Source organism: Diabrotica undecimpunctata, chromosome 8 (assembly GCF_040954645.1).
Source record: "Diabrotica undecimpunctata isolate CICGRU chromosome 8, icDiaUnde3, whole genome shotgun sequence".
NCBI classification, from domain to species: Eukaryota; Metazoa; Arthropoda; class Insecta; order Coleoptera; family Chrysomelidae; genus Diabrotica; species Diabrotica undecimpunctata.
Window position 1 is genome coordinate 49,895,341 of NC_092810.1, and position 16,537 is coordinate 49,911,877.

The 16,537-nt window shown below is 32.1% G+C and overlaps 1 protein-coding gene across 1 annotated transcript in view; it reads right to left on the reverse strand.

Annotated features, from left to right (window-relative positions):
• LOC140447526 (orexin/Hypocretin receptor type 1-like) overlaps positions 1-16,537 on the reverse strand; it is a 1,044,614-nt gene that overhangs the window by 376,183 nt on the left and 651,894 nt on the right. Inside the window, exon 6 of the mRNA XM_072540227.1 lies at positions 310-457. Within this exon, the coding sequence (XP_072396328.1) occupies positions 310-457 (148 nt within the window). The remainder of the gene's footprint in view (positions 1-309; positions 458-16,537) is intronic.

The window sequence follows — 16,537 nt, forward strand, 5'->3', positions numbered from 1 at the left end:
TAGCTATCAAGTGAAGGGGTTGAAAGGGGTGACAATTTTTTTAAGTTATAAAATACACATCTATTAAAATAAAAATTGACGGGTCCGAGCGTTTTTCATCTTTGTCTTAAATAACGGATATATATATATATATATATATATATATATATATATATATATATGATATAGAGATTGTAGAATTTACGGCAGTTTATTTGTTGTTTGTTTGGGATAAATTAAATTTTAGAATGAGATACAGAAACTTAGTCTATAACTTCATGACATTACCGATGCGATGTATTAAATAAAACGGAACCAAATAATACTTACCACATGCCATCGCCACGACCCAAATTATTCCGATAGCTGTTTTTGCTCTTCCTGTTGTCGATTTAAACTTGAGAGGAAAGCAAATTGCATACCAGCGGTCAATAGAGATAAAGGTTAACGTAAGCACGGATACAGTCACGGAAACACTCTGAAACAAAGAACACTATGTTTATCATTTTACTAATGAGGACATTTTTATTATACATTTAAATCAAAACTTTTAGCAAACTATTTTTAATATTAAATCTCGGGTAGGCTTGATTATATTGTAGAAATTATATTTTATACAATTTACTATGAATCCAATCCAATCTAATTAGCGAGTGAATGTCTGTGGCCCTTGAATAATTTTAAAAATATTCTTAAAAAAATCCAGATTTTTTTTTAAATTAATTATATTTTTTAAAGAATAAGTTGCAATATTTTTCAATTTCTGAGGAAACTAAAGTTAATTCGAACCACTTAGACGCAGATGCAAGGATGTTTTACACATTTTTCAAGTTTTAAAAATGCAATTTGTTTATATCATAATCCTCAGAACTGATACATGTATTTTCATCCTGTGAATTTATTTATGGAACAAACTAGAACTACTTGGTCTATTGTTTCAAAGTTATTTTAGAAGATCCTTAAGAGTTGAACAATAAGAAGTGAGATACATTATTCACTAACTGTTTTTCAAAAAAAAAAAAATAACTGCTGGAGGAAAGGATGCAAATATGGGCTACCTATTTTGTATTTCTTTATAAAAAAAGAATTAAAAGTATATTTCAATTCATTCAAAGGTACGTAAGAATACCTATATTAAGTTACTTATAACCTGCCCAAAGTCAAATTGACTAAAAAATATATAACTCTTTTAAATGTACAAATAATAAAAAATTGTACTTTTGCGTCATTTGAAAAATGTGTCTTAAATTTGTGTGAAATGAGATAAATGCGTGAGAAATTAATTTTAATATTTAAAATACTAAAAATATATCACATAACTCATAGAGAATGACGTGTTTGATTTTCTTAAGATTTCTTTTTTTTTACTAAGGGAAAAACTATTTGCAAAAGTCACACACATATTCTTCTTTTTCGGCCCCAGCGCACTCGTTATGTGCCCACAAATGGCACATGAAGCACTTGACCCATATTTCACCAAGATTGTCCACTGAAAAAAGTGGTTTTTAAAACATAGACGTTACGTCAGCTGCGTCATTGTAATCGCTCTCATCATTTGCAGGCACATATTCCTCCTCATCCTCGCTACTAGAACCCGATTTCTTTTTTTTGGTTCTTTGTGACTTTGGTAACCTGATTACGTTTTCCTTTTTTCATTTCTTTTTTTTTTCTTTTTTCTTTGCCTTTTCCTACGTTGTTTTGCTCCCCTTTGTCTTTGTTGTGAGATTGGATTAATTCATTTTTGTAAGGTGAAGAGGTTATCACTGAACACTTACTTGGCTTACGCCCACGATTGGAAGTTTTTTTCTTTAATAATGGCACAGAAGAAAGATCATAATAATGTTAGCAGAGATGTTCTTGAAGACCCAGATATGGAAGGAATTAATGGAATGCGCTTATTTTCAAATAATTTTCTTTTTACACCAAGCTCTACACAAGGTCTTCTGGGAGGCGTGGCAGACCTTCTGTAAAAGCTTGGTGTGGGAATAGCGATAAGCTGTGAACTAGTTGAAGAGATAGAATTAAGCTGTGTATTAGTTTTAGAAATAGTTTCAAGCTATTTTTTAGGCCTAGATGGAACAGTAGGAGAATTAGATGATAAATTATTGTGGCTGGAACGACAATCTGGTGTGCTTTCTATTCGTTTGAATTGACAGCAGCGATTGAAACGACGATCACCTTATCATCGTTATCACTCGCATCATCAGGTGCGGTGTCCAGAAAGTATTTTCTGGTTTAATTTCAGCTACCATGAAATCCACTTAATATGTTTTTATTCAAGACATAAATTCCTGTAGCTCTAAATCCATTAACGGCAATCTCTCCAGTTTGGCATTTCAAATAAGCTTTTTAAAAGAGCTCTGACACATCAAATGCACTTATTATACGACTGTTGTGTATGCAACCACCCTGATCTCTTCGCTGTAGTAAGTCTTAAGAACACCCATTTAAGTTTTGTCCAATGGCTGAAGTTTGTGGGAGCAATGTGGGGCAAGACAATTATAGTGTCATAATAATCTCTAGCTAAATATATGACTTCTATATTACACTGATTGGGATGTGGTTACACATCCCAATCCCAAAACCCACATCCTCAATTTACTTCTACAATAAAAATCTATATTCATTATTAGTTCACCTAATACTCATCTTCCTTAGTTCACTCCAAAAACCTTTCTTCTAATACATCTTACTCTCCATCTTTCCCACTCCTTTCTTTTTAACCTAAACTTCATGTCTTAACCACTATACCCAATATTCTCCATGCTTCTTTTTCGACACTTCCAAATTCAGATTAGATTATCCGTCATCCCCCCTTCCAGATTATAAATTCTTATTTTACTCTTCTACACAACTCCCTCAGGGTTTGGCTTCGGTTCTCTGGGGACCTCAGCCTTCTGTAGTCTTTTCGTTTATCACAATTTTCTCAAAAACACTTTAATTTTCATCCTCTTTACTTAAATTTAACAGAGCTACCTACAACAATTTCATTTTACTATTATGGTCAATATAGACCAATAGTTCATTCAACTAACCAACTTATAACTTAATCTTTAATTTTTCCTATGTACCTAGTGTTGCTTTATAACAGATAGGGCCTTTTCTCAAGTTATAAGTTGAGTACTTTACGATCAATATATTACAAAACCACTTCCAACCATCAAATTTTGTCCATTTCATATATTTGTTAACACACAAAATATAACTACATCACTCAGTCCGTTAACACTTAATCAGATATTTATATTTATGAACTTGTAACTCAAGAAGTTTTACATTTACCAGGTACCAAATGTTGCTTTTTGACATACAGGGCCTTATATAATTGAGTTATAGGTCAAATTTTACATGAACTTTATATTAAAAAAGTTTTAATTCATTCACTCAATAACATTCTCACATATTAAATATATTAATTACTATATTTTTTCAAGAACCCAACTTTCCACCTGTGTCTAGTTTCCATTTTCCAGGTACCAAATGTTAATAAAACATAAAGGGCCTTATATTAGAATCTTTTTCACCACACCACTTGACGCTTGTATAGTTGGTTGCCTAACTATAGTCACATAATTTTCTCACCACAATTTCATCTCACATACATAATTTAAAACAACAACATTGATGGTTGATCCTGTTATATTTTTTTATTTTTATTTTAACTTTCACAATTTTAAATAACGTTGGCTTCTGTCTTAAATAGACACATACAGTTACACTGACTGCTCCGTTACAACTTTTGTCATAACCTGTCAAGATTGTCATTTCAATCAGTTGCTTTCATAAAGTCCTCGCAGACATACCGTCTCAGGACTTGCAACTTAATGTAGAGTCATATGTCGCCATGTTACCAATCCAACGGTAACTTTACCATCTTAATTTTATATAAGAAATAATATAAACTAAATTTCATTTAGTAATTTTTAAAGGGTTTTTGCCCCCATATTTAGTGGCTACATTCATGTATTAACCTGTAAGTATTTACCACATTTTACATTAACCTTTGTCAAAATTTAAATTATATCATGTTCTTTTCTAATTAAGTGGTTAAAAACTTTTTTAGGACACTGATGATGGAATATTTATTCCGAAAACGTTTTGTCTATTTAACATAGCCCGACTGGGTTTTTATATACCTTTTTATAAAGGATTTTATTGAAAATTTTTTAATATATGGTATACAGCCAACTACAGGAACTTAGTTTCCTTGTGGATTTTATTTTTGTTGTATTTTGTTAACTATAAAACTTATTTTGTAAGTACTAAATCCAAATTTGTGGGCCTCTCGATGACATGTTGATCTAGAAACGTGTCTTTCAATAACGTCGCTCGATTAAACGTATAACTCTATATAATTTTCTTGTCGTTGTTTCAATATAATGCGTCTTAATGCCTTTCGATCTGCTTCGGTCATTTTACTTTTTCGTAAATCTAGGTCCATTGACGACAGCAACTGTAGTTTTGTACCTCCTTACAATATTTCTTACACTGTAGCGTGACAATTGCAACATATTCGAGATTCCCGAATTGGATTTTCCAGAAAAAAAAAATCTAATAATGATTGAACAAATTTTCTCATCGATAACTTTATCTCGACCCATTGTACAATCCACAAATGGCAAAAAGCTTAAAATTACTGCAAAATGCATCTGATATTAACTGGCAATATTATAGATTTGATGTCATTTTTTAATAGCTACCTCTGGATTTAACTTAAATATGAAAAAATCAACGTATGTCGATATAAGTGAATACATAGCAAGGGTGTAGTAATTTTTTTTATTGAAAATAAATAAAAAACCATAAGGGTAATGTTTTTAATAAATATTAATAAAAATGCCATAGTAATTATTATGTGAACTTATAAAAATATGCAAAGTATAACTTGTTTATGGTAATCGACTTAAACTGCAAATTCCATAGGTGACTGCAAATAATTAAGAAATCACAGTACGTTTAGGCAAACTAGTTCGTACGGTCTTATTATGCAATTTACAATTAATTATTTTTTATTTTGTGACATTGACAATTTTTGTACTTTTAGTAAATTTTAATTGTTATTGTTAATTTTTTTACTTTTTGTAGCTTTGTCCATAAAATTGTACAATTTACAGTAACAATAAAGCACATCTCGATTCTAAGAGCTCTGAAAAAACTAAAACCACTTTGACAGTTTTTTTACGAATGTAGATAAAAGTTACTTAGACAAATAAAGATTTAGATGATATAGAGGTTAACAGATCTGACATTGAGCAAGCTAATATATCTCTAGCTCTAGATGTTGATAGGAATTATGAACAAAAAATAGATCATAAGAGATGAAAAAATTAAACAAAAAATTACGAGATAGAAAATGAAGGTGATAAAATTAAAAACGTATACCAAGATAATGCCATAGACCCTCTTGTAGTAAATGTAGAACGATTATAAGGATGTCATCAAATAGTAATAGATTTAACTATTTAAAATCGCAAGGGGTTCGTTTTAATTTAATCTAAAAGATATTAAAAACGTAAAAGAAAAATGAAAAAATAAACTAGGAATATATTTTCTGTCAGCACAAGCTACCAATAGATTCTGTAACAGTAACCGTGTTGATACGAATAACTACAAAACTTATATTCCTCGTAATTATGTTTCATGTAAAACGATAGCTAAACAAATTAATCTAGCGAGTAGTTCGGCCCTAAATGAGCCACCGAAAGGCGTGTTTATTTTGGTCTCAACAAATTTGCAAATTTTATGCAGTAATTATAACAGTTTATTTATAAATAGTTAAGTGACAATTACATGAAACACCAGTAAGTGAACACATCATATTAGTTTTCATTAATATAACGTGATCAACCAGTTTTTGGTTGATTGTTAATTTAACAATTATCAATAAGATACGACTCAAGAAATATTATTCCAGTTTTACTACCTGTTTGATTACTAGGTAGGTCCGTATTATTTTTAAACACATGTTCCGTGTTAAAATCAAAAATGGAACCTAATATTCAGAGTCTCTCTAACATACCACAAGTATCGCAATTACAGACAAATACCAATAAAACCCATTCATTAGCAGCTTCTACACAATTTCCCTCAAAACACCAAGCAATTGTCTTCAGCGCTTTAGAAAATACCAGACTGCAAGATTACTTAATTCCTTTGGGTAACCTAATTCATCCCAAAAATATTATATTTTCCTCCCGACTATCCAATAATCGGATTTGCATGTACCTTGCAAACAAAAAAATCGTGGACGAATTCATGCAAAACCATGGACACATACAAATCCAGAACAATATTGTACAAGCTAGAAGATTAATCTCACCAGCGGAACGTATTGTTTTTTCAAACGTATGTCCAACAATACCACACAGTCTGTTAGTTGATTATCTACAAAGTATTGGACTTAATATGGTCTCACCTGTCACTTTTCTGAAAATAAGTTCCACCCTTCCGGAATATAATCATATTTTAAGTTTCAGAAGACAAATATATGTCAGTCCCCATAATATCTCCTTACCCGACTCATTCACCTTAGACTTCGATAATACAACATATCGAATATTCTTATCTCAAGAAATTATGGCCTGTTATAACTGCAAAAAGTCTGGACATATCGCCACCAACTGTCCCGATAAACTAGAATCAACAACAAATTTAATTGATTCTAATAACAGTCAATCTACTACTCCTTTCACCCCTGACATCATGCCTCAACCTGCATCAACATCCATATCAAACGAACAAATTTTAGTCCAAGAAAAATTAGCAAATAATCTGAGCAATCCTAATGGTCAAGAAGAAGTTAACACCTTGGAAAGCTGCAAAGCAATCAATATCGATCTTCAGCCAAAACGTAGTATCAATGATGTTCTTACGTCTCCAGAAACAACTCATACAGAAAAATCATTTGCTGTACCTACATCCAAACCTAGAGCCAAGAAAGTTAAAAGCAACGAGGAGCATACAAGCATAAAATCAACAAAATCATATGACCTTGAACCTGCCAAAGATTTTATCCAAAATCATTTACCCACATTTGTTCTCAATTTTGACCAATTAAATCTACTTCTAAGCAATATTAGCGGCGTGCAAGATCCTTCTAACATAATTCAAGAGTTTACTTCTGACCTTTTGGGATTAGTTCATATGTTAACTAAAGTTCATCCGCAATTAAAAGATAGATCAACCAAACGTTATATCACCTTCTTAAGAAAGAAAATCCTCCGACACTTGGGTAACGACATCTCTGAATCCGAGGGCGAGTCATCTCAGGTTAACCCGTAAATTCATATTTTTCGTATATAATACAATTTACTAAACTACTGCAATGGAATATAGATGGATTTTTCCATCGACTCCCAACCTTACAAAAACTTATTTGTAAATTCTCTACCGAAATAATATGTCTCCAAGAAACAAATTTAAACCCCCAAAAAAACTATAATTCCAAATATTTTAACATTTTTAGAAAAGATAGAGTACATGACAATAATTTCTCTTCAGGTGGTGTTATGACATTTGTCAAAAAATCTTTGGTTGCAAATGTTTTTCCTGTCAATAGTAACATTGAAACTATAGTTATAGAGATCACTGCTCCCGTTCCAATTTTTATTTGTAACATTTACCTTCCATCTAGTTCTTCAGCTACATATGAAGATTTAAAAAGCCTTATCGAACAGATACCCTCTCCTCGAATCATCGTAGGTGATTTTAACGGTCATAACTTTATTTGGGGATCTAAGCGTACTGATCACAGAGAAAAACTTTTAGAAAAGGTAATGCAGGATCTTCAATTAAATTTTCTAAATGATGGTTCACCTACAAGATTTAACATCTGCACTGGAGAATCCTCCGTGATAGATTTAAGCCTCTGTGATCCAGGTCTTGCTCCGCGTCTCTCTTGGAATGTTCTCGAGTATACTTATGGTAGCGACCATCACCCTATTACCATTGAGAATCTCTCAGGTCAGCCTTGCCCAATATCCTTCTTGCCCAAATGGAATATAAATTCGGCTAAGTGGATCGATTTTGAAAATTATATAGATAAGGCTGTGGAGAGTCTTATACTGAATGATAATATTAACGATTCTTTAGGTACTTTTAATAGTGTCATTCTGCAGAGTGCGGAGCTCTTCATCGGCAAAACAAAGCCCATTAAAAATCATGTTTCTCTGCCTTGGTGGAATTCGGAGTGTAACGAAGCAGTACGTGCCAGCAAAACAGCTTTTAATAGATTTAAGAAGCATAAAACACTCGAAAATAAAATTAACTACAAAAAAATGAAGGCCAGAGCTCAACGTTTAATAGATCAAACAAAAAAATCCAGTTGGGCCCAATATGTCTCTAGCAATAACAGCTCCACTCCTGTAAGAGAAGTATGGAAGAAAATACGTAAAATTTCTGGTATAAAGGAGTGATCCCCAATATCTAGTCTCAAAATAGGTAATTAAATTGTCACCTCTCCTCTTGAAATTGTTAATACATTAGCTAAAAACTACAGAGAAATGTCTTCCAATGAAAATTTTGACCCGGTATTTCTGGAAAATAAACTAGAGGCCGAAAGGTCTAACCTCTATTTAGAAAACTATAACATTCCATTAAACGCTTCTCTCACGTTACAAGAACTAAACAACTCACTGAACGATCTAAAAGAAACAAGTCCTGGGCCTGACGATATCCCAAGTATTTTCTTAAAGCACCTACCCACTTCCCCTAAAAATTACATGCTTCAGTTATTTAACTTCATTTGGCAGCGACACCAGTACCCATCTGTTTGATCAAAATCTATCATTCTCCCATTTCTTAAAAGTCAAAAATCTCGTCTAGACCCCAATTCCTATAGACCGATAAGCCTAACTTGTGCAATGGGCAAGCTACTAGAAAAAATGATTAACTCTTATTACTATACTATATTAATTACTTATAAACGAACAAAATGGTTTCCGACAAAACCGATCCGGTATAGACAACATATTGGACCTGGAAAGTGATATTCACGAATCTCTAGCAACAAAACAGCATTGTATCGCAGTATTTTTTGACTTAAGTAAAGTATTTAATACATGTTGGAGATTCAACATTTTAAAAAAGTTACAGTCATGGAACATTCGTGGAAATTGCCTTCATTTTATCAAGAACTTTCTAGAAAACAGATCTTTTCGTGTAAGAGTTAACAACTTCTATTCCGAAATGCAGGAGGAAGAAAATGGTATCCCTCAAGGCTCAATTATTAGTCCTACACTTTTCTTAATTGCTATTAATGACACAATCAAGAACCTCAAAAAACCTTTAAAAGCACGTTTATATGCAGATGACTTGGTGGTTTACGTAAAAGGCAAAGATATTAATTTAACTTCAACAATTTTGCAAACTTTCTTACAAAAACTCGAAAAGTGGTCTCGCGATACTGGTTTTCAATTCTCGGTTACAAAAACCGTTGGTATGGTATTCTCAAAAGAACTCAAATAATCCCAATCTCAAGTTTTTCAATACATCGCTATCCTTCAAATCATGTGTAAAATTCTTAGGTATGTGGTTTGATAATCAACTTACTTGGAAAGAACATATTAGACAATTAGTTTCGACTTGTCATAAGAAACTTAACCTAATGAGAACACTGTCAAATAGATTTTGAGGCTCTGACCTCTCTACCTTACTTACAATCTACAGAACTCTAATTAGATCAAAAATTGATTATGGATCAATCGCTTACGCCTCTGCTTCCCCCACATTGTTAAAACAACTAGACTCTATTCACAACACAGCACTTAGACTCTCTCTTGGCGCATTTCGAACGTCACCGGTGGAAAGTTTATATTCTGAAAGTGGGGAGCCTTCATTATATCACCGCCGAATTTCCTTAACACTTTCACACGCAACGTCAATAGCCTCAAATGTAAATAAACCTCTATTTAATAATACGTTCACTAATAAATATATAAATCTCTTTACCAATAGTACCAAACATAAGCCTTACTATAAGCGAGTACGGTGTTACCTGAGATGTCTTAATATAGAATTCCCAAATACCTTTCCAATCAATATTAAAAGCCCCTCTCCTTGGATAATTAATACCCCAAATTTAAATACTTGTCTAACCCAATACAACAAACATATTAAATGTTACGCAGAGATTAAGAATAATCTAGATCTAATTCTCCGTCAGCATTACGAACATAGCTATAAAATCTTTACAGATGCATCTAAGTGTGATAAAGGAGTAGGTGCTGCATTCGTTACTCCAAGCGATACATATCAATTTCGTCTTCCAACCTTCTTTTCGATTTTCTCCGCTGAGCTCTATGCAATGTTTAAAGCTATCATTCATATAAATTCTAATAACATTCCTAACTCTGTTATCTTAAGTGACTCATTGGCATTGCTGGCAACGAAAGTGCGGACCAGTGCGCGAGTGAAATTGCTAAATGTGCCGATATAGAAAAAGCCGAGAATCGAAATACCGCGAGAGTTTTGTGCAAGTGGAAAAACGAATGGCAATCTTCTAAAACATCACTGAAGCAAATTAAAAATGACGTTACAGCTTGGCAACCCTCAACCAGGAACAGAAGAGAACAATTGGTGATAACTAGATTACGAATTGGACACACGAGACGTACTCACTCATATTTAATGTCCAAAAGTGATCCACCTATTTGTGAAACATGTAATGTACAAATAACCGTTAACCATTTATTAATTGAATGTCATAGATTTGCCCATTTTCGTCTTACATTTAACATACCTAACAGTTTAAGTAATTTATTAGGCACTAATTTTTCTGTCATTAATGTCGTAAATTTCTTAAAATCTATAGGAATATTTTATAAACTCTAATTTTGTAATTCTGTAGCCGCCGCTAATAACCATTATGGTGGATGCGGCTGTAATCTCTAAATAAAAAAAAAAAAAATTAATCTAGCATACTCAGACTAGAATATTTTAAGAATGAGCGTAACTCCATTTAAAATAAGTGAAGCAAAACGATTGTTAGATCAATAAAAGCACAAAGAATTAGATGGTATGGACACATAATGAGAAGGGATAAGAGCCATCCGTTAACAGTTATAACGGCATGGATACCACTAGGTAAAAGAACCAGAGGCAGACCTAAATTGAGATGGATACAACAAGTGGAAGAAGACTTAAGGAGTATGGGAATTAAAAATATAGAACGGACAATCAAAGACAGAGATGAATGGAAAAAAGTAGTAAAAACAGCGAAGTCACACCAGATATTGTAAAACCAAGTGGGGGATGATCCCCCACACAAAAAGGATCTTCAAGTGAAAACAGCTTCAGCTTCTTCAGGAGCGAATGGCTTGTATATATATATATATATATATATATATATATATATATATATATATATATATATATATATATATATATATATATATGTATATATAAAGTAAAACCATTAAAGATTAGAATAATAAATAAAGAAACCATCACAGTAGAATGATAACCCACAAATATTCAACATTTGAAGGGGTAATAAAACCCAGGGAATAAAGATATTGCTATTTAAAAATCCCATAACATAATTTAACGGCGAGTTAACAAACAATATAAGATATGCCGACGACACGGTGATCCTTGCCAGTACCATAGACGAATTACAGCAGGTAATGGAAAGAGTTTATTCAGTTAGTGAGGAATACGGCCTGAGCCTCAACTTCAAGAAGACAAAGTGGATGCTGATAAGCAGGAAGCAACAGCCTGCTCGACAGTTACGGATAAGTAACATACTAATTGACCATGTAGAATCTTATGTGTACCTTGGCACCAACGTAAATGCAAAATGGGAACAGGCCACAGAAATTAAGGCGAGAATAGAACGAGCTAGAGCAGCATTTAGCAATATGAAAAAGCTCCTCATAAGCAGGGATTTGTCTCTTCCCCTAAAACTACGTCTAGTTAAATGCTACATTTTTCCGATCTTACTGTATGGTGTGGAGGCCTGGACGCTGACGGAGACGCTCACGAGAAAACTAGAAGCATTCGAAATGTGGGTGTACCGACGCATTCTTCGTATATCCTGGACCGAACATGTCACCAACACAGAGGTAATCCAAAGAATCGGAAAGGAGAAAGAAATCGTGAATACAATTAAACAAAGAAAGCTTGAATATCTAGGCCACATATTGAGACACGATAAGTACCGTCTACTGCAATTGATTGTCCAGGGAAAAATAGACAGTAAGCGAGGGCCAGGCAGGAGAAGACACTCGTGGCTCCAAAATCTGAGGAAGTGGTTCGGGCTCACATCGGTCGAACTATTCAGAAGCGCCGCAAATAAGATCAGAATTGCCATGTTAATAGCCAACGTTCGCAACGGACAGGGCACTTGAAGAAGAAGAAGAAGAAAAATCCCATTGGTCCCATATACCTATATCAAGAATCACTCAATACACGCAGTCCCTCTATGACTTCTTTGTGTAAAGGTCAAGTGTGTTGAGTTTAATATTATTATGTTTATTAATCTTTCTGAGAGTATATGAATTAATGATAATGCAGGACCCGTTCACAGACATTCGTTCATTAGAAACGTTTATTCGTAAACACTAGACATCATCATTCATAGGGTCATTCGAACGATAGGGTCACAGAACATGATTGTATCAATCAAGAGTCTTCGAAAGGATTCGATTTTTGTGAGCGGATCGTTCGTGGCCTTCTAGCCACATATGAAACATGTGGCGCTCTCTATCAGATACATTAAAGTATGCATCAAATTATAATTCCTTATATTTAAAAGCACCTAGTTGTAAATTTTTATACATAAATATTCATAAACATGACAGTTATCCTCTGTTTTTTGTATAATTACTTACGGACCACCCTGTATAGAAGATAGAATTTTTAGTTGTACGAATTATTTATCTTACAAAAATTCATTTAATCATATTTTTATTTTGTATATTTACGATAACTTACTAATTTTTCAGTTTAAAACGAATTGAAATATATATTCAAATATTTTTTATCACTTTTTTGGAAGTGTAAATGTAAAGAATATATTTCGGTTCTGTGAAAGTTTATTTAAAGTATATATTCAAGCAGTTCCTATTTATAAAATTTATGGCAGATTCAATCTAAAAAACGAACGTTTTCTTTTGTGGTTGAACTGAAACCAATTTTCAAGTTTTATAACTTTTATTGAAACTTTTTCGTTTCAGGACTGGGAAAATTTCAGTCTGTGCGTCTCAAAATAATAACAAAAAAGTGGCATATTATTATTTGTAGTATAATTTAATAGTTAAATTTTTTTACAACTTCTGCTTTCAGCTCTTATTCTTACTTATGTTTAACACAAGAACGGTCGGAACGTTAGTATTGACCTTTTTCGTTTTAAAAAAATTTATAAAAGTTTATTGCTTGGAAACTTGCTTTTTGATGGTTTTATATAAGGTCTATTCCATGAATATACGAATGTTTGGAATTCTGTATGGAATCATCGATGGTTCAATGTGCTGAATTGTAAAATATAAATTTAACTCCCAATTTTTAAAACACGGTTGTAAGTGATGAAATTGTCTACATTTATTTAGTAGAATACTTAATAAGTAGTAAAAAAAACGGGTGTGTCAGTCCAGTGGGACTGCCGGTGGAAGTTACATTTCTATACACGCATTCGCCGTTACAAATTTATTTGGGAGTCATTCTGCACAATCACTACATTGTAACCGTTTCAAAAGATTTAGAAAATTCATTATAATTTCAATTAATTTTTTTTTTAAATAAAATTCCTCCCGCCATCTATCAGCCAAGTACTTTAATTAACTCAAGGATTCTGCTGTAATTCCAAATATATCCGTTAGATAAGAACGTTCATTAAGTTGTCAATAGTCTCAATTTTTAGCGGAAAGAAGGTACCATTTTTCTTTATCTCTTAAAACGTCAAACTGTTGAGACGTGATTTTGTTTTGTGGTCTCTTAAAAGAGACCCTTATCGTGAGGCTAGAGATGTTAAATAATATACTTATTTGACTCGAAGTAGCACATTCTAAACTCAGTCCAGTAATACCTAATGGTATAAAGGGATTCCTAATAAAATGGTTTAATCAAATCAATACTTAGAGGGTAAAAAGAGCCTTTTCTTCCTAAGCACCAGCAGTTGGATAAATCAGGTTGTACCAAATTTCATATTTCTATTCTCTATTGAGCAAGCGGGGAATATTTATGAACTTTTAAAATTAGTGAAGTGTCTTATTTTTATCTAAAATTATAATAGATATTCTTAGTTAATAAATAACTATATTTCTTTGAATGTGAACGAATTTCGAAATTTGGGATAATACATAAAATTCATTCTGAGTTTAACGTCATGATATTAGAACGTTTGTTTACATACGATTCTAAAATTAGCTTTATATAAACACTTCTCACAACCAAATAATGTAAACATAAGTTAATATTTTAATGTCTTTCTGGAATGACGTAATTTTTACAGTGTATTTTAATATTGTTTTTTTTTTGTTCATTACTTGGAAATAAAAGTGTTTGTTGTAAAACTTTCCCTAAATTCTTTTTTTTCTTCTCGTCCCCCTTCGAGATTAACGGGGGGTGGTGCCCAATAATAAGTTCTAAAATAATACAGTTTCTATATATGTTTGAAAGTACCACGCCCATCTCTCTCCGACAGGAGCAACCTGTGGCCTTGGATATAACTTTGTAGTACTCAATGCTAAAACATATTTAATGCTATAGGTAAGACATAGCAGAAAGAGAAACAGAATTAATAACAACTTACTAACAATTAATAAACAACTTTTGACCTGTAATAAGTAAATGAAGGATTGAATCAATAATTTGATGAAAATGTATATTTTTATTTTCATATGTATGAAAGGAGTTGAATGCAAAAATTTTTTTACACATACTCTGCAGTAAAGTTCATTGTTTATTTTGTTACTAATATTACAATACAATACAAATTAAAATTCAATATTCATAAGTATTTAAAAATGACAATAATATACATAACTTTTCTACTGACGCATATATATTTTACCATTATACATTTACCATGTAATAATATTAATAAAAAAGTCCTCCCCGACTGGGAATCGAACCCCGGTCTCCCGCGTGACAGGCGAGGATACTGACTACTATACTACCGAGGACATGACACAAGCGTATTTCAAAATTGACAGTTCTGAATCATACAGTGATTTATTGAGATTATTGTTTTGAAATACAAAAGACTAATATAATTATGAACATTTAATAAATAATACAAAACATATCACATTAATAATAATATTAATATATCGATCGTTCGGAAGAAAAGGGTTACATCTCAAAAATGTTCATTTTTCAATTTATTTCATTAAACTAACTAAAAAGGTGCCTACTATTAGGAACGCATGAAGTTTAGAGAGAATCTTGACTACCAGCCAAAAGATGTCCGCATGTAACACGGGGATTTTTGCATTTTTCGCAGAATATTTTGTACAAGATCGTTGTATCTCAGTTTGTCACCGTTAGTGTTGTGTAGTGTTTCAAATATTTAGGAAAAAGAAGATACATTCGATATTATTGCAAAAAGTAAGTAGTAAATGCATGTAAATTTTACAACGAAACAGATACATCTCAGAATGTTACAATCTTGGATTAAATTAACTATTTCGCGTTTGTAACAAAGCCGCAACATTTTGTTTTGTAACTGTTTTGAACCAATTGTTTCAGTTAATTTATTCACATACTATGTTTTATTTCAAAATGTAGCGCTTTTCTTGATTGATTTTTAAATAGTTACTGTAAAATTAAGACATGTTACACTTTTGACTCAACTTTTTTGATAAGTTTATTCACAGTCTTTGGGTTATGTCAAAATGTATCACTTTTCTTAATACTTTTTGTAATTTTTTACGATAATATTTTAGACCTTCAACTATTTTCGTGCATGAAAAAAATATTAAATACCTAGGCTTTTGTTGAAAATCCAGATATAAAATGATTTAATTTTTTTCTGTATCTTTATTAAAAGTTTGTTTAATAATAAAAAAATCTTTTGATAGTTTTTCAACAAAAATAACCAGTTTAGTTAACAAAGGTGTTTTGTTTGCAATTTAAAAATTCCTCTATTATTGAACAGCAAAATATTTTAGAAAAATATCAGAAACATTTGAAAGAAAAGGATTTAAGTCGCAAAGAAAAAGATAATGACAGAAATACTACATAAAATACTAAAGTAATTGTTTTTGATCTGCAGGCAGTTTTGACTTGTCCTGTAGGAGATACTGCAGCTTTCTATTATGTTTCAAAGCTTAATGTACTAAATTTTACTTTGTATGATATTAAAAACCACCAAGGTACTTGCTTCATGTGGCATGAGGGTGAGGCACAAAGGGGAGTGAATGAAATAGGTTCCTGTCTTTTTAAATTTCTAGAAAATATAAGCAATCAAAATGAAGAAGATTTAAATGTAATACTTTATTCCGACAACTGTACAGGCCAAAACAAAAACAAATTCATAATAGCTCTTTATATTTATGCAATACTAAAATTAAATATAAGTTCAATCACCCATAAATTTCTTGTTTCCGGCCATAGCCAA